General features: G+C 43.2%; 1 protein-coding gene across 1 annotated transcript in view; it reads right to left on the reverse strand.

Annotated features, from left to right (window-relative positions):
- The window catches only part of PLCZ1 (phospholipase C zeta 1), a 98,099-nt gene that overhangs the window by 22,272 nt on the left and 56,849 nt on the right, over nucleotides 1-18,978 (reverse strand). The window contains exons 9-11 of the mRNA XM_067558971.1: nucleotides 14,530-14,548; nucleotides 12,565-12,712; nucleotides 11,557-11,673 (exon numbers count right to left, since the gene is read on the reverse strand). Of these exons, the coding sequence (XP_067415072.1) occupies nucleotides 11,557-11,673; nucleotides 12,565-12,712; nucleotides 14,530-14,548 (284 nt within the window). The remainder of the gene's footprint in view (nucleotides 1-11,556; nucleotides 11,674-12,564; nucleotides 12,713-14,529; nucleotides 14,549-18,978) is intronic.

An 18,978-nucleotide genomic window follows, 5' to 3' on the forward strand; every position in this document is an offset into this window, starting at 1 on the left:
TAGAATGGGGTCCTGATCCATGACTGGGGTTTGTAGGTGCTACCACAGTAAAAATAGTAATAATAAGAAGATAAATATTAGATATTATGATCACTCCCCACAATGCATATTGAATAGCATGGAAGGCACTGAAGAAACTCACAGGCAATGTAGCAGTCTAGCTTTCATCCTGCCTGGTGGGATGAAAGCAAAGCATCTGCCGTTCATGTAAACAATAGCCAGAAAATGGGGGATGAAAAAGGAAGCTAGAAAAGGAAAATTACCTCCCACAGGAAAAAGAAATGGCAGGGGAATAAACGCTAGAACTCAACCCCTCCCCTCCCACTCCCCAGAAGGTAGGAAAGGGAGGTAAGTCGTCTCTGCTTCCCACGTTATTAGCCACCATAAAGGAGGTGGAAAGAATGAGTGGGAAGACCTTCTTCCAAACAATAGCAGGAAGAATGAAAACAACAAACACTGCATTAGAATGTCACGTCATTACACCATTGTATTTCTTGCAAAGCCATTTGAGGAGAAAGTGGCATTTTTGGTTCTTAAAGATTGAGGACAGAAGGCGAGGGTACCTTGTACTGTGGAACTAACTGTGGGAGAGTTTTATTCTTAGGTTACATTATTAAGATGATCAAAGGCTCAATCAAGTTTCAATCTGAAGTTTTTTGATTATTTCAGATTTCAGCACTTTATAATAAATGTACACATATCCCATAAAGAGTATCTCTTCATGTTAGGAGATTCAGTCACAGAACATCTATGCTAGAATTGCTAAGGTTCATTTCAGTCTTGTAAGTCAAAACAAAACTATTCAAAAGAAATTTCATAACACAAATAGTGGTGTTTTCAGAGCAGCATATAGATGAAGATCAGTGGTCCTAAGTATATCAATAAAAATATATTTTTTTCTAAATTAAAATTCTGCACCTGAGATACAATGCTGTCATTACACAAAATATGGTAAATTTTTGTCATTCTTTTAGGTTGTTATGGTATATGAGTATATTTTATATTGACATCTGTTTATTTAAAAAACTGCACTGACTTTTCTTCCAGTGCATAAATCTTTGCATTCTGTTATATTTAGTAAATAAAAAAGATGTGGCTGTGCCAAAGTAGTTCTTTCCACAGCTACACTGTAATTGTATAGGGGAAGCATACTAATTTTTGCTGACTATAAAAAATTACTGTAGGTGCTTTTCCTCTTTGTAAAAACCTACCTTCACTAAGCGCATTTTGTTCTTGTAAGATCTGTATTTTTCATAAATGCCCCATTCTGTGGTTAGTTTTTTAAGGAATAGGCACAAGTACACAGTAAAACTAAGAAAATATCACTTGAGGCAGGTAAAGGAAAATATTTACCCAGTAATTGCTGATTTTTGTCGTTATTCATTGTAATAAATCATCATGCTCAGATCCATTCCTCTGACCATGGCCCCAGGCCTGAGCCAATGCCCACTGAAATCAATATCTACCATCTGTTTTCTGGCCAGAAAGCTCTTGCTGCAAATAAGTAAAATATTGCTCCAATAAATGGGTAGCTGGCTAAGGTGGACTTTTTCTCTAGTTTTATTCTCTGAAGCACAGAGACCCATTTGTGGTTCACTACTCTTTGTCAGCAGCTCCTGTCAGGCCTGACATACTCACTAAGCCTAACACACTGTTGTCATAATCTGTATCTAAAAGGTGCCCTGTTAAGGTATCATTGGAAACCAATAACTCAATGATCATTAATATTCTTGCATGATGTATGCAGAGGATGTGTACAAAAAATTAGGAATCGACCCTAGAACTATGTTTTTTAACAGTCTGGCAAGCAATGCCTAAGACCAACCTGCACTACAAAAAGGAATGTGTATTGTTTGTCTGTTCAGCCTGGCTGTCAAGCAGAGACAATGAAGGTCTATTTACATAGAAGGTAAACACAGCTCTCAAGCTGGGGGAGAAGGCAGCATGGTATCTGTACCCCAGCAAGAGACAGAAACTATAAAAACAGAGATGTCAGAATCTCAAATTATAAGTAACTGAATCAACTGATAGTATACACAATATGACTGTATTATAAAAGTGTATCAAGGTCTTTTCTGAAAGCTAATGGCACACTGCTGATTAATATCATTGTGAAATGTATTCATTAACACCATAGGAGGAAATATGCTAAACTAGGTTTTAGATATTAGAAAGTGTATTTTTACTTTTGTTTGTTTCCTACCCTTCCTAACTTTATTTGTTCTACTTGCTATCACTTAGCCTATGTTCTTTTGTTAATAAATTTGTTTTATTTTTACAATAAATCAACTTAATGTTGTGTTTCACAGGACGGGTATATTTACCCCAGTTAAATTAATAAACTGTGATGTGCTTTTGTCTCTTTAAAGGAGCCAACATACCTTAACATTTCTCTGACTGTTCCAGGACAGCAATGGACACTTCAGGACAAACAGTTTTGGGAAAATTCAGGACTGGGAGTGTGTTGGAGTCACCCTGCAAGTAATAATCAAAGCTGCTGTTGTGTTGTAGGCAGGCTGCTGGAGTTGGAGCTGCTTATCCAGGGATGTACAGCACACAGACACTCAGGGTATGACTGGCATGTTTGTCTGCTGGTGTCTGGGCTGTGAACCACAGCATCAGAGTATTTATGGCATCCAGGATTGCAGGGCAAGCAATGACACAACCCCTCATTGATCTAGATTGTACCCCAGACATTTTGAACCCCAAAATCTGAAATAGGGACCAAACTACCTGAAAGGAATGATTACTGAGATAATTTTTCTCTGATGACCCAATCATTAGGTAAGGGTAGATGTGAATGTATTCTCTCGAATATGTAGTGTGACAGGGCCAGACCGGATGGCTATGAAAGAGTGCTGGAAGGCTCCATAAAGCCCTCTTGCCTTGGGTAATCCAGCTGGGGCTAATTCAAGGCAATTGGGCCAATTAGGCCACCTGGAGCCTATCAAAGAAGCTGCCCCAGCAGTTAAAAGCCTCCACTTCAGGCAGGCCAGGAGGGCTGAAAGGGACTTAACAGCTGGAGGAGAGAGAGCCCAGCCCAGCCCAGCTGCAGGGTGTGGGACTATCAGCCATTGCTGCTACCACACCAAGACAGAGAGGTTCCAGCCGGGGAAGGTTGAACAGCCCTTCACACCAGTACCAGGGAGCAGGCCACAAGCCATGGGGCCGTGGCCAGGTGACCCAGGGAAGGTAGTCGGTCTTAGGGACTAAGCAGTGTGAGATCGGTCCCTGGGTCGGGGGCCCGGGGCAGAGGGCAGGACTGGCCCCCCTCTCCACTCCCTTCCCAGCCACACCACTGGCATAGCCAGTGAAGCGTAGGACCCACAGGGCGGAACAGGCGCACCCCGCCACAGTAGCTATTAGTACCAAGCATTTGATAAACACCCAAATAGTTGTAGGCAGATGAAAAGGGAGCACGTGTACTCAGAGTAGTTGTTTCCCACAGTTAAGACCTTTATGTAGGGAGGTCTGATAGAAATGACTAGAACATTAATTCTTTAGACTGGGAGCTCAGAACAAGTCTTCATTGAAAAAAAATGGAAAAAAGGATTATTGTTGCCAGTATCAAGAGATGAAACTGAAGCCATTCTGATGGCTGGCATCAAAAGAAATAAGAGGTGTGATTTGTTTATAGAAGTTCTATAGGTTTATTGAGATCTTCTTTGCTATCTTCTTCAGAGTCAGACTGAGAGAGACCCATCTTTTATACTAGTCAAAAATAGTGAAGGCTCTCCAGGAAGAAAGACTGCAGCTGATTTTCTAGGCCCGTCAGTGGTGAAATATGCCAGAAACCACAGAATTTTGTGGTGATTTTATGACAGGCATGTCCCATTAAGTCGAAGGACAAGGTGACAGCTGCAGTCATACTATATGAACTGTATGGTAAGAGACCTGCGTGACTTGTGCCTATGCTGCATGCTTAGTCAAAACTCAAGGAAGGCCTCAAATTCTTAGAAGACTCAAAACATTAGAACTCACTTCACATAAAGAGGAAGTCTTGTCAAAGCCCTCTTGTACACAGGAGTTCCCTGGATGAAACTCAGGCCGGCCATAGTGCTGGTAAAGCCAAGGAAGAAAAAGGGACAGTCAGGGAAGACCTACTGAATGGAGCTTTGAGCCTTGGAATGCTTTGAGCCTTGAATTCAGTCATGTTTGGTGAAACCAACTTAACTTAACCAGTATCTAAGGGTATCTGTTTGGGTCTGAAAGACTTGAAAGACATATTCTAAAAATATCAACCTGTCCGCATATCTACTGCACTTAACAATGCTTCTTCAAAGGCAGATTCAGTGAAGGACCAAGAGGACTGAGCCAACTTCTTTTATTTTTAATACTTCTATCAAAGAGCCTTTGATGGGGTATACAAACCCACCCTGGGATGGAAGGGATTAAAGACATTACTGAGCCCAGCTGCCCCCACCCTTCCAACTCTGCAGATCATGCTCCAACTGGAGACATGGTTGAACAGGAAGCAACACAGCTCGGAAGACTGGAGAGGTCTGCAGATGTACCCTGCAGGCTCCTGCCAAAAGGGGCTAGACACACCTTCCTGAAGGACCAGGACTGTATGCTGAGCCCAGTTGGGGCTGACAGTTTGGTTTCCTTTATATTTTTATTTTTCCCTTACCTGGGAACAGAAGCAAAGTGAACAATGATAGAAAGCAACCCAGGGAGGGTGTAGCCGAAAGGTGTGGCCTCCCTCGGAGATTGACACGGAGGGAGAACCAAACCCACCCTGGGGGTTGGAACCCAGGAGTGCAGCATCTGACCAGAAGCAAGTAGGCGGGGCTAGGCCTATAAAACCCAGGCTTGCCCGCTCAGTCAGAGCCCAGAGGCCAAGGAATAAGGACACTTCTCCCTTGGTGCCTGAGCCAACAGCCGCACCCAACCGCTACCCGGAGCTATCCATGGCGTGGGGCCCTGAGGACCTGGAGGAACTACCTGAGCTGTCAACCCCCAGTGAACCAGAAGGGACACACGGACCCTGGGACCTAGAAGAACTGCCCTTCGCAGAGGACCCCGAACAGTCCCCGGACCTGCCAACGAGGAACCAAGGTATGGCTCAGGAGACCAGATACTCTAGGGAGAGGGTGGGAGGAAGAAGCCCAGGGAAGCCGACTATGGTCCTGCTGAGCTTGCACTGGCTCTGAGTCAGCGTGTTTCGGCCGGAGCCCCACTGACCCAGTGACGGGACACCCCCTTACTGACAGGGCCCTGGGCTGGGATGCAGTGGAGATGGGTGGGCCTGCATTCCCCTCCCCCTTCCTACCCTGACATATAGGTGAACACCTGTTGAGGGCCAGAGCCTGTCCCTTGCTGCCTGCATGCCCTGCTGAAGGGCTGGGTGTGGACTAGCAATTTGCCCTGCTGGAGGACTAGGCCCGAGACTATTGCCTCGCTGTGCAGAGGGACGAAGACTGTTTCCTGCTGCCTGCCCATCCCTGGCTGAGGGACAGGACATAGACTGAGCAAGTAACTGGGGAAAATACAAATTATTAGATGTTTAAATCTAATATCATCATATGCATATTTAACTCTTGGAAATGCAAGTTTGTTAAAAATTGATTCTGAAAATGTGACTGCCTCTTTAAATTGAGTGCTCTTTGAAAGCTGAGTTTAGAGATGGGAAAAGGAATTTGGAGAACAGGAAAAGCAAGCAGTGCAGAATAAGAATAAGAGAAAACATGGCTGTGAAAAGGATTATTCAATTTCTCGGTTTTATATAATGTTGAAGAATGTGTAACAGAGTGAGTTAGAAAATGATTTTATTACTGGATGTTTTAAAAATTTATGCCCCCCAAAAAAAGAAAATAAAGAGAAAATTAGAGTTAACAAAATCATTAAAAAGGGAGAAATTGTTAACAATTGAGAGCCCCTCCAAAGCATGGTAAGTGGAAAAGTCATGTTAACGTGTAACTATTTCAAATTAGAAACTAATTTGAATGGAGGACAAAATAATAAATCAACTTTATACTGAAAATAAGCAAGTTAAACATAAATGAGAAGATCTTCAACGTCATTCCATCTAATTTAGGCCACAAATCACCTGGAAACACAACTGGTGGCCCACATCCACAAAGGGACTTAGGCATCACAACCAAGTGTCATAATGCCTAACTTTTATGCACCTAGAAAATCACCGGAACAACAGTAGGATGCACAAAGCCTGCGTTAAGTGCCTAAGCTCCCTATGCCTGGGAAGAGATATAGGCATCTTAGAATGTGATCCAGAACATTAGGTAGGGAGCTGCCTACTGTAGCCAATGGCATATGCTGACAAGAGGGAATTAGGTATTAAGCCTGGGCACCAGAGAGGCATGTACCTCTGCTTTCAATCCACAGCCAGGAACCCATTCCTGAAGTCAGGCAGCTTTGATAAATAAGCCAATTCTTGCAAGAATGAGTTACCTGCCTAACTTCACACAAAACAGCAGGAGGAAGAAGAGGTTCTCAACTTTTAACTTTTAGGCTAGTACACTCATCTGGGATGTGGGAGACGTGGGTCACTTTTCCCCACTGCCTGAGGAGGAAACAGGATTTGAATAGGGTCTCCCATCTCTTAGGAGGGTGCTCTAACTGCTGAGATTTGTGAGTTGGGGGTCCCTCAATCAGTCTTGTTGAAGCTGTATAAATTAGTGTTTCCCACTCAATGTGCTGCAACACACTGGTGTGCCATCAGACCGAACAGGTGTGCTGCGAAATTTTTTGAAAAAGTACATGTGAGAACAAAAAGGTGGGGGGGGGGAGGAAGCTGCCTTCTGATTGCTTGTCTGCCTCATTGCCCCGCCTCCTCCAGCGGTGGAGCAACCAATCAGAGCTCACTTTACCTCTCTTCCCTCCTCCCCTCCTGTGGGAGCAGTAGTTCAGCTCCTCTGCCCCTCCTCTTCCCTCCTGAAGCTGCTGGCCAGGATTGGGGGAAAGAGTCCCTGGAACGCAAGGTGTGCAGCGGCATAGAAAAGGTTGGGCATCCCTGTTATAACTAATTAAATAGTCATTGATCAAGAGAGAGATAATGAATGACTCTGTTACATGGTGTTCAGGGCACCCTCTTGGGAGGTGGAAAGCCCTGGGTACAGTCCCCTTGCTCCAGTGACTATTTAGCTATCTCTTCCAGGTCCTGAGATAGAGGCTAGTCTCAGGAGAAGACAGATATGGCTGAAGTACTGTTGCATTCCAGCAATTCTCAGCAGCTCTTGTTGAGTGGGCAGCTGAGTGTAATTTAGAACAGTTGTGAGACTCTTATCAATTATGCTGAGAATAAGGACAGACCTCAGCAAGTCTCAGGATATGGAAGATGGAAAAAAAATCTAAGGCCTTGTTTACACTAGAAATTTTTGTCGACAGTTGTTTTTTTCGGTGATAAAAAAAGCGCTATAATTACAGTGCTCGCTCCTGTCCATACAACACTCATTTTGTCGCAAAAACACGTCCACACTTGGTGCTGAAGTATCGACAGTGAGAGCAGTGCAGCACGAGCAGCTATCCCACTGTGCAACTTAAAAGCTTCTGCCACTAGGAATTCTGGGATGCGGGAGAGGAGTGTGGAACAGCATAGGTGCTGGCTCAATGTCCCATGGTGCATTGCGTTTCCATGCCATCATTCATTGCAATGTTGGCAGCAACTCGCGCCATTTTTTTCAATGGCTCCCCGCTGTTTACTGCGTGCCCACCATTTCTATCTGAAAAGATGGATCCCACACTACTCTCCGCTGTTGCTTTCAGCATTCTGAACACATCGCGGCTGGTCATGCAGTACATCATGAGCTCCGAATCGGAACAGGAAGCCGAGGAGCCTGACCTGCTGACTGACATGCAGACAAATAGCATCGCAGTACTGTTCTCATTCACGGATCATCTGCACATGGTGAACAGCCACTTCTGGGCATACGAGACAAGTACTGAGTGGTGGGATTGCATTGTTCTGCAGGTCTGGGGTGACAAGCAGTGGCTACAGAACTTTCAAATGTGCAAAGCCACCTTCATAGAACTCTGTGTGGAGCTGGCCCCTGCCCTGCAGCGCAAGGACGCCAGAATGAAAGCTGCCCTTTCGGTGGAGACGCGCGTGGCAATCGCTGTGTGGAAGCTGGCAACTCCAGACTGCTACCAGTCAGTCGCTAATCAGTTTGGAGTTGGCAAGTCCACCATTGGAGCTCTGTTATTGCAAGTGTGCAGGGCCATTAATCACATTCTGCTACAAAGAACTAGGACTCTGGGCAATGTGCACAAAATAGTGGATGGCTTTGCAGCAATGGGATTCCCTAACAGTGGCGGGGCAATAGATGGCACACATCACAATTTTGGCACCGGACCATCTTGCGACAGAGTACATCAATAGAAAGGGGTACTTCTCTATGGTACTTCAGGAGCTTGTGGATTACCATGCGCACTTCATTGATATCAATGCGGGTTGGTCAGAGAAGGTGCATGATGCTTGTATTTTCAGGAACACTGGCCTGTATTGGAAGCTACAAGCAGGGACTTTTTTTCCATATGAGAAGATTCCAATAGGGGATGTGGAGATGCCCATAGTGATCCTGGGAGATCCAGCCTACCCACTCATGAAGCTTTACACAGGCCAACAGCAGCAATAACAGACTGAGCAGGTGCCGAATGACTGTTGAATGTGCGTTTGGCAGGATAAAAAACGCTAGAGATGCCTTTATGGAAGGCTGGACTTCAATGAGGACAATATTTCTGTGGTATAGCTGCCTGCTGTGTGCTCCATAATTTATGTGAAGCTAAAGGGTGAGAAATTTGCCGCTGGATGGACCACAGAGGTAGGTCGCCTAGCATCTGAATATGAGCAGCCAGATGCCAAGGTTATTAGAGGGGCACAATGGGAGGGCATTCGCATAACGGAGGCATTTAGGGCCCATTTTGACAATGAGAACCCTTCAGGTGTTTTTTTGAAACTGCGCTGTGACATTCTATGACCGCTATAAAGCTGTACATGTGTGTGGGTGGTAGGTGCACATATCATGTTCAACACATAAATAAAGAGTGCTTCTTGTTTTGAGAGCTTACTTTTCTTATTAAACACAAAACATCACACAACACAACCAAATCCTAGAGGAGGAAAAAGTAGAGGGTGACAATGCCAGCAATGACAGCTGTGTGTGTAAGTTTAGCTGTCTGAAGGGATGGAATGAAGGGGGTAACGCGATGGCTCATGACTGTGATAGGAATGTGTAGGGGGAGTTGATGGAGTGCAGGGAAAAGTTCTGTTGCAGCTGAAGGTGCGGGGGTGAGCTTCCATGAATTGTGTCTACAATGACACTATTGTCTTTAATCTAATCCTCCATGGCCTTGATCATGTGCTCATGGCCAACTAAAATTCTCTCCAGGTTTTCCTTCCATTCCTATCTATCCATCTTCTGATATTCTGACATCGATTGTCTCCATGCTCTTTTCTCTCTTTTGCATGCCTCAGAGGTCAGAAGGAGTTCCTGGAACATCTCTTTGCTTCTCCGGAATCACTTTCTTATCAGTCATAGGCGGTCCGCCAGCATAGGGGCCCTGGCTGAAAAGGTCACATCTATGTAAGAACAAGAAACAATGAACAAAATCATTAGTGTGAGTGCCCTAACAGTACACTGTGAAACACCACATTCTCACTGTCCACCTGCTCAGAGTACAGCTCCTTGTTTCAGCCTGAGAGAATGGTGAATTGTAGGGTGTGGAGGGGGGAGACCATCCAAGTAAGTCTGGGTTCTGAGTGGCTGCTCACTTGGGGCATAAATGCAGGTACATAGGGAAAACAAATTTCAAATTGTGCCACCATTCTCCACAGGCAGGGGCATAGAAGCAGATATCTCACTCCTTAGAGTCAGCAAGATGCTAGGATGCATCTCCTCCATGCGAGCAGCTTCAAACCGGGTCCCTATGCTGCACGACTGTGCGGTGCTTTGGTCCCCGCTCAAATGATTGCCAATTGGCATGGGAAAGTGATCTACAATGGGGGCAGAAACATAGCTGCTCTGCCTAGGAATCTGAGGCAGAGAATCAGAGTACCTCCAAGAAAGTTTCCTAGAGGTCACACTGGAGGATACCTGCAAAATCTCAGTGTGCATTAATGTGCTTCTCAGCTGTACTGTCTAGATGTGCAAGGGAAGGGGAAAGCACATGAAAACACAGCTACTCCTGCACATTTCTATCCCTTCAACTACTTGTATGTTTTAGCCGAGCTAATGACCCCCATGCCTCCAGTACACAAGCAGCCTCAGCTTCCAAACACTTACCAGAGCTCCCCTCTCCTGCTTCCTGAGCATCTGAGCTGAAGGGCTGGGGCTGGCTGTAGCCTTCTGGGGTTGAGAACAGCTCCTGACTCCCAGCCTCAGCAACCGAACCATTCCCCAGCTCTGGGTCATCCTCCAACTCCACTTCCTCATCGATGACCTCTTTGTCGGGGTTCAGTCCAGTATCTGGTGGCCCCAGGAGTGCGGAGATATCTACAGGTGTCACTAAGGATGGATTCCAGCTCTTTGTAGAAGTGGCAGCTCATTGGCTCCGCACCAGAGTGACGGTTTGCCTCCCTGGCCTTGTGGTAGCTCTGGTGCAGTTCCTTGATTTTAGCTCGGCACTGCAGCATGTCCCGCTCATAGCCCTTGTCTGCCATGGCATGAGAAATCTGGCCATAGGAATCAAAGTTCTTTCGGCTAGAGTGGAGCTGGAACTGCATGGCAGGTGCTGATCAGATCCAGCAGTTCTGGTGCACTCCAAGCGGGAGAGCGTTTGCTGCATGGAGCTGCCATGGGCAGCTGAGAAGATGAGATGCAAGCTCTTCACGTCAATCCAGCAGGAAGTGGAATAATAATTTCAAAACTTCCCACAACTTTCCGGGAGGGGTGGCTGCAGAGCAGCGGAGTGCAGACTGATGTCCAGAGTGGTCAGGATTGGCATTGTGTGACATTTCCAGAAGCCGTTTACCATGACAAAATCACAGCAGTGTCTACACTGCCACTTTGTTGCTAAAACATTGTCGCAAAAGGAGATATCGCATTTTAAATTTTCTAATTTACTTCTGAATTCTGTTTATATCCAAGTTTTTGCTGCAGTGATGTATAAGGTTTTTTGTTTATAAGTGGTTCTTTAACTTTAAGGAACTGGAGAGGAGAGTATTATAAACACTGAATTTCTGGTCTGATGAGAGGAGTACAGACAATATTGTTTTTCGTATCGACTAGCAGTCATCCAAAGTGGCATAGCAATCTAAAAGGAAAGTTGAAGATCTATTGCTATACTGCAGCTGCAATAATTATGGGATGTTTAGAGTGAGATTATAGCCATTAAGATAAATTAATTGAAAAGTATTTCTGTACTCAGACCAATCTGTCCTAAATCCTTAATTTTGGGATGTGAGGCCACTATTGTGTATTGACTTTAATAGAATTATGAGAGAAGGAAAACTTATGTAATAATACTTAGAATTATGGGGAAAATATCTACCTACATATTATGTGATATGCAATAATTCAGCAAACAATTTTCAAAATCTTATATCAGAACAGTCTGTGCTGGACTCTAAAAGGGCACACACTGATTGATAGTACATACCCATCTGGCATCCTACGTTCCAGAATTCTTGAGGATTATAATTAGAAGAGGTAGCTCTGGTCCCTTTGGGATAAATTCTTGTAATAAATCTGGCAGTATGCAAAACAAATTCATTAGCTGAAAAGAGAATAAAAAAATGGTATTAGTAAGTGTTACTAAGGATGCAGTGACCTAGATGTTTTCATCTGGAAAATATGTCACTACTTTTTTTGTTTTATACTAAAAATAAGCATAGCCTGTTAGAGAAGGGGAAGACTGGAAATAAGAAATGCGCTATAAAACTATTCGCTACTACAAGTGCTCTCTAGGTAAATTCTAGCCCTGGTTGGTATTAGTTAAAAGTTGTTCACTCTTTATTGCTGTCTTGTGACCAATGTACAATAAATTATTAATTTGGCCAGAGAAAAGGTTTCTATATCCCAAAAACCACAACATTTAATTGATAAGCTTGTTCACAGTCTTTGGAGAGAGGCCAGCTATTCAATGGGCACGGAGATTGAACATCTTATTCCTAAAAGTGTTTATCTCTTGAACAGATCTCAAGCACACTGGCAGAGAGAAGGTAGTTTTAATGTTACCAGTACTATACCTATGTTGTTGTTGTTCAGAGAACTTCAAGTCTTCAGGGTCGTGAAGCTGACAGCTTAAAGACTGGGCTACATAAGGACAGCTTGGAAACACTTTTCCAGTGTTACCAGCCACTGAGGGATCTGCACTGGGCAGGGGGATTTTCCTTTACAAGTCAATGTTTGTTTTAATGAAACAATATGAATTAAAAACAATACTGAGCTACATATTTTTATTTAGAAAAAATATTTGAGGTTTGCTTAATGAAGCAACAAATGCAAACCAGCAACACTATTGCCAGAATATTTCAAAAACTGCATTATAAAACAAACCAATAAAGTGGAAAATATATGTTTCATAGTGTTTATTGACTGTTCTGAATGCTAAGCAATGAACTTGGCAACATTATAACTTTTATCTGATTAAACCAAAAGAAATTACCTGTCAATTTGGCAAGTTTTCGTGCTTTAACCTCTCCAATTGAATTCATTTCGTAGAACTTCTGATTAGCTCTTGAATGCTCAAAGCTTTTAAACTTCTCAGCTTTGGTATAAATCACAAGTTCTGAGAGCTCCATGGCCAGTTTTACCTTCTTAATCTATAAATATTATAACATGAGATAGTTGAAGAATATACATTTTAATATTTTCATATATTTAATTACTGTTATTGCCATTCCAGAAAATAACATTCAATGATTTATGCATGAAGATCCTAAAGTGAGAGAAGTCACATGAAACTCTAGTCCAGGTAAGCAGTGTGTTATAGTGTATTTAGTAAACACAAAATACCAGCTACATACAAATAATGTATATAAATATACAGAACAACATTACATTACTTATCTCCCATCACAGAAACAGAGAGGTAATAATGCTTTCCCATATGGTGAAATTGCATCTGCCTATCTACAACTAACTGTTCATTCGGCACCTCTCACTGTGCTATCTGAGAACCTTACAAGTTCACTGATTGAGTCTACCCTTCTCTCCCCAAGTTCTATCCAATGGTGTCAGTTATTAGATTATTTTTTGTTAACATTTTTATTCTTGGGGGAAACTGTTCAGAAATCATGAGTCAAGCCCCCAGAAATCATGATATTGGCTTTAAAATCATGAGCTTTTAAAATATTTGGAGTTCTTTTTATTTTCCTTCTGGCTTTTGCATTTTTATAGTTCAAATTTTCCAGCATTTCTCTGCAACCAAGAGGGCTAGCAACTTAACTTTAAAAAAAAAAAAAAATGAAATCTGAGATTGTGGTTTATTCACATATCTCCTCGTTTTAAGAAAAACAGCAAAATCAGCAAAAAAGACTCATGATAAAATTACAAAAGCTGGATCTTATATATTGGACTCTTGAGGTCATTCTGGTCTTAAAAAAGAAAGACCTTTATTGGTCTATAGAATTCCTATCTCCATCAGTCTCAAGCCTCTTGTTGCCAGCTAAACTGCTCCTGAGTAACAGAGATAACATAGCATGTTCTGGTCACAGAGAGAGAGAGAAATTCTCCAGGCAGCACAGATCCAACCCATCAAGACCTTTCAAGAGTGGGGCCATCATCTTCTACTGGATCCAGTATTCAATGGGGAATCAACATAGTGATTGACCATGTGTGTTGGCATCTCTTAGGAGGCATACCGATATTTTGTGAACCAGCTGAAGATTTTCTGTATTTGTAAATTATCTCACTTATAATGCACTGCAATAACTCACACTGAAGGTCACAAAACCATGGAAAACTATAACCTAGTCCACATCTGTTAGTATTGGGCCCTGTCTTCTGGTCAGCACAAGTGGAAGAAAGCCTTTCTTCTGGACATCACTATTTGGTTCTCAAGTATCAGCAAGAAATCCATAAAGACCCTAAGATTACATACTGTTTGGATAATTTGCCAGGAAAATTCCTCAATAGAGGATGACAGCAATACAGCCAGGTAGATCTTTGAAATGCATCTCTTTTCTCACCAGTTTCAGAATGATCCAGCTGCACTTGATCAATGCAATAATTTCACTTAGGCGTTTGGACACAGGAAGATAGTATTATCAGTACCTGATGTGAGGGAGCAATACAATTGTATGCTTTGCTTCTACTGCTAGCATATAAGACCACCATGTCTCAATAGTCCTCAGTGATTTCACACAAACGTTCAATAAGATGGTGAGGACAGTGCCATTTTCAACTCCTTAAAAGAGAATTGGAGGCAGAGGTACAATGGACCATCTATGGGCTCAATCTGAGACAAAGGACAGGAGCTATCTCACTAGCCATCTCAGATACGTTCTCTAAGTTAGTTCAGCAACATCTCATTTAAACAGGGGAATTATACTGTCACCATTAGTGCACTATCTGAGCAACTGCAATGCAAAATCTATTAGCGACCATGTGGTTCCTAATCTTTATGGACTTTCTGGCTCTTCTCCTTTCTCAAGGGAAAAAATTAAATCTCTTGGGATAAAGCTATTTTTTGATTGATTGTTTGATTTTTACTTTCAGTTTCGGTCATTGCTTGTTTATGTGGGGGCAGGAAAAGAGGGATAGTAGAAGGTCAGAATCCTGAATGTCATTCACATGGTCAATGAACTCAAATGCTGCATATCAAAAGAGTCAGTCTCTTGCAGGTTCTGGCAATGCGATAATTTCCCCTGTTAGAAGGAAATTATGAGTTCTGAAATTAGAGGGCACAAGAGTTCTTAATTTCCCTCACTGGACAATAAGAGCGTGCATTATTCACATGTTGGAGCACTGATGTTTTATAGTGATTTTCTGCTGCTTGACTGAAGAGTCTAAATTCTGTGAAAGAGGGAAGTCATTATGGATCATATACATGTTAATAGGCCACCTGCATTCAGGTGCATTTTTCTACTGCTTAGGTTGATAATCCTCTTCAAAGTCAGAAGTTCTAGGTCCTCACATAAAATGAAGGCATTGTTTGTTAAATATGTTTATGGTTCCGATTAGTTTTGGTGGGTGTGATTTTGCAAACACTGTGGTGCAGAAGAGCAAAGATCTTTTCTTCAGCTGTGGATGTGCTTTAGTTCATGGTTGCTAAGATTCCTTCCTTCTCACTTCAGATACTTGAAACAACCAAATTCACCTAGAATATCACATTCAGTTCTGAGCAACTGAACTAGAAATATATTGACAAAATGAAGCAAGTTCAAAACAAAGGAAGAAAAGTTGTCAAGTGGCTGAAGAGCAACCGGGACATGTTATGTGAGCGTACTATCTATAACTTACAGTTTATACAAATTATACATAATGTGTATATATTAGTGCTTAGGTAAACAATAACAATGGTTATCATGATAGCAGTAATGATACATAAAAGCAGTAATGATACATAAAAGATGTAATAAGTGAAAGCAATAGTTTAGGGTGATACAATGTGGGTAGGAGTAATGGGATACAATTAAGGAAGTTTTTCATTTTATCCAGCCTAAATTTTCCTATCTGGCAATGTGTTATATTAGTCTATGGAATTGTATCCTAAGGGAAAGGAGAGGTAGGCCTTGGCACTTGGGATATTTAAAACCAAACTGGACAAAACACTAGAAAATGTACTGTAGGGAACGAGTCTGCATTGATGGGTTGATAAACAAGATGATCTCTTCTTAGTTTCACCTCTAACTCCTTTGAAATGGAAAAGTACACTAAAAATAAAATACTATCACTGGGCATTTCAATGCATCTTTTGGGTAGAATTTTTGGGTTCAATTTTCCTCTTATAATAACTGCTGTAACTCACTGATTTCAGTGAAGTCGCTCCTAATTTACACTAGTATGAGAGATTTATCACAGCCAGTGTATGCAAAATAATTTCATATGTGCATAAAAAAGTAGTATAATGTTACATGTCTTTTGGAAACAAACAATAGTGCCAAAGTAATACAAAATTTTGAAAATAATAATCCACTACAGTAGACACTCATTAGTAGCAACATATCAGTGCCCTATGTTGTTCCTAAGCGGTCATTGCTGTTATGGGGAGTTTCACCTGACCAAAGGTGTATGAAGAGTTGAGTGTTTTGGAAGGGGTGAAGCAGCCAAGTTGTGAAGGGGAAGCTGAGGGAGTGTGGGATTGGGGAACCCCAAGCTAAGGGGGGAATGGGACAGGGGAACCCTGAGTTTGGCAGGGGAATTCCCAGTTGGCAAAGTGGCTGATTGAAGCTGGCTGCTGGGGACAGGCTGAGGATGCCCCCCCTGGCAGCTTCATGCCACACCCTGGTGAGGGATGGATGGCTGGAGAGGGCACCGTCCATAGCCTGCAATGGAGGGGGGGGGGCTCCTAGGCAGACAGTGGAAACAGATCAGGAAGGGGACAGGTCAATGCCCTGGGGAGGGAGATCCCCTGACCTCCCACTTCAAAGCAGCACACCCACACACCACCAACGACAACCAAGATGGGGGGACAGCTCAGTGCATGGGGTGTGGGGGGGAGGTGCCCATACTCCCCACTGCAAAATAGCAACACCCTCCATCACCACCAGTAAGCCTGATGCTGAGGAAGGGAGAAGAAAACCTTCAGCTGCACCTCTGCTGCTCCCCCGATCCCAGCTTCCGCCCCTGAAAAATCCCTCTCTTTCAGACCCCCTCTCTCAACAACCCCCTACACATGCTCTCCATGCGGGCTCTGTCAGGCAGAGCAAGTGGACAGGGCTGTGCACCCTGGATCTGTGCTGAAAGACCACAGTCAGGAGGGGAGTAGAAAGATGCAGTTTGGCCCCCAGTCTCCACCCCAGGATGTGACATCAGAATGTCACAAATATTGCTTTTATACGGTGGCTATGTTGCTGTTACCGTGTGGACAATTCACAATAGGGAAAGTGTTCCCAGAGAAAATGTTGCTCATAAGCGGTAGTTGCTCTTGCACCATGTTGCTGCAAACAAGCGTCTATTGTATTTTTTTTAAATCATCCTCTGAGGTGATAGCATATTATCACATGGAATATTCGATTTGATATAAATACTGATTTTACATTGCAAAATTGAAGAAAAGAGAGCAGAAAACAATACAGCATTGTATCTTATTCCATGATTAATGGACCCCTTGAGACAGAGATCTAACTTCTGATCGGAAAAGTTAGAAAGTCAGGGTTCTAACATGGATGGATCTAATCTGGAGCAATTAAGATTGGGCTCTCCCTGTCTAATTTTATTTTCCTAAGTAACTGAGATACTGGAGAGAGCATATAGTAGGATGTCACTTCAGTACAGGGAGAATTCATCAACAGCCGTAACCCAGCTGCAAAACCCTGGTAGATCAGCATATTTTACTGTGCCAACCATCTCCATTTTAGAGGTGTTCTGCTGGATGAGGCTGGGCTTGAACACCCCAATCTAGAGACCACTCTAGTAGACACTGGGTGTGACTGAGCCAAACCACCTGTCAGGTCCATGTATTGCTTTGATGCAAGATAATTTCATTCCTCTAAATCTAACAGGCCTGAACTATCTTTAGCCAAGGACTTTTGGTCTTGTTTGTCCTTGCTTGTTGTACTGTCAGGATGAACAAAAATTGGCTTTCCTTGCATGTGACCCTGAAGCTTTACAAGTGCCTTAAGGCTTGGAATTGGAAGCAGCTGATGTATGATCTCTTCACCTGTCCTGACCAGGGATCCTGGGCTGAGCAGTGCTAAAGTTTGGTGCCTCAGCAGAGAGCAAAATCCTTGCAGGGACATTCTCTTATGCACTAGCTGGGGGTCTATTACTAGGCTAGAGGAATCTCCAGCTTTCTTCAGAGTCCTTCCCCTGAAGACCCGTTTCGTGACTGGCAGAGACCAAATTGGAGGGACAGAGAGAAAGTGACAAAAAAGTCTGATTTAAAGAGCATTCAGAGAGAGCTGTTAGGAAACCTCTGCCTCTGCGCACAGCACTAGAAACCTGGGAAGTAATATCAGTGTAGTTCAGTAGGTGCTGACAGCAGAAATCTGTGGGGAGCAGATACCTCTGAGACCTGGAAACAGGTGATACCATTAGTTCCAGAAAGCAGCAGATTTCCATGACAAAGAACCATCAAGACTGAGCTTGATAAGTTTATGAAGAGGATGAGACTGCCTACAATGGCATGAGGCCCATCTCTGACTGCTAATATGGTAGCAAATATCCACCACAACCAGAGATGGGACACGGGTGGGGGGGCGAGGGCTGAGTTACTACCGAGAATTCTTTCCCAGGTGTCTGGCTGGTGAGTTTTGCCAATGTGCTCAGGGTCCAACTGATCATCATATTTGGGGATGGAAAGGAGTTTTCCCTGCAATCAGATTGGCAAAGACCCTAGGGAGTTTTTGCCTTCCTCTGCGGTAGGTGGCATGAGTCACTTGCAGGTTTAAATTAGCATAAATGGTGCGTTCTCTGTAACGAAGTTTTTAAATCATGATTTGAAGACTTCAGGAACTCAGCCAGAGGTTATGGGTCTACTACAGTGTAAGCAAGGTCTGAGTGTTAGTCCTCCCCTTGCTCAGCCAGCCGAAAGGGGGGAAGTGACACTTATTTAATGGGCTCTGTATCTATATAAGCACACCTAGGTGCTGAGCAGCATGATGGGAAATGGTCAGTTTGGCTGGTATTGGATTACAAATCACTGGAGTGTTAACTGCAGGGGTAATGAAATGTTGTCTGTCTATTGTATAAACAAATGGCAGCAGAACTGTGCGTAGTCTGGTTTGATGAAAGATTCACTCTCATCTGAACAGAACTCAGCAAAGGAGGCATTGGGATGCCAGCGAGTGTAAAAATCAAGTGGGAGAGTCACTGCTCTGCTGAGGCTGCTCTAGTTCTGATAAAGAGCTACTTGCAGGCGTGGATTGACTCTCTTCTTCCAGTGTTAAAAGATACAATTAATTATTTCTTTTGG

This window comes from Emydura macquarii, unplaced genomic scaffold, assembly GCF_026122565.2.
Source record: "Emydura macquarii macquarii isolate MOO-44397 ecotype Brisbane River unplaced genomic scaffold, CSIRO-AGI_Emac_v2 contig_2205, whole genome shotgun sequence".
NCBI lineage: Eukaryota > Metazoa > Chordata > Testudines > Chelidae > Emydura > Emydura macquarii.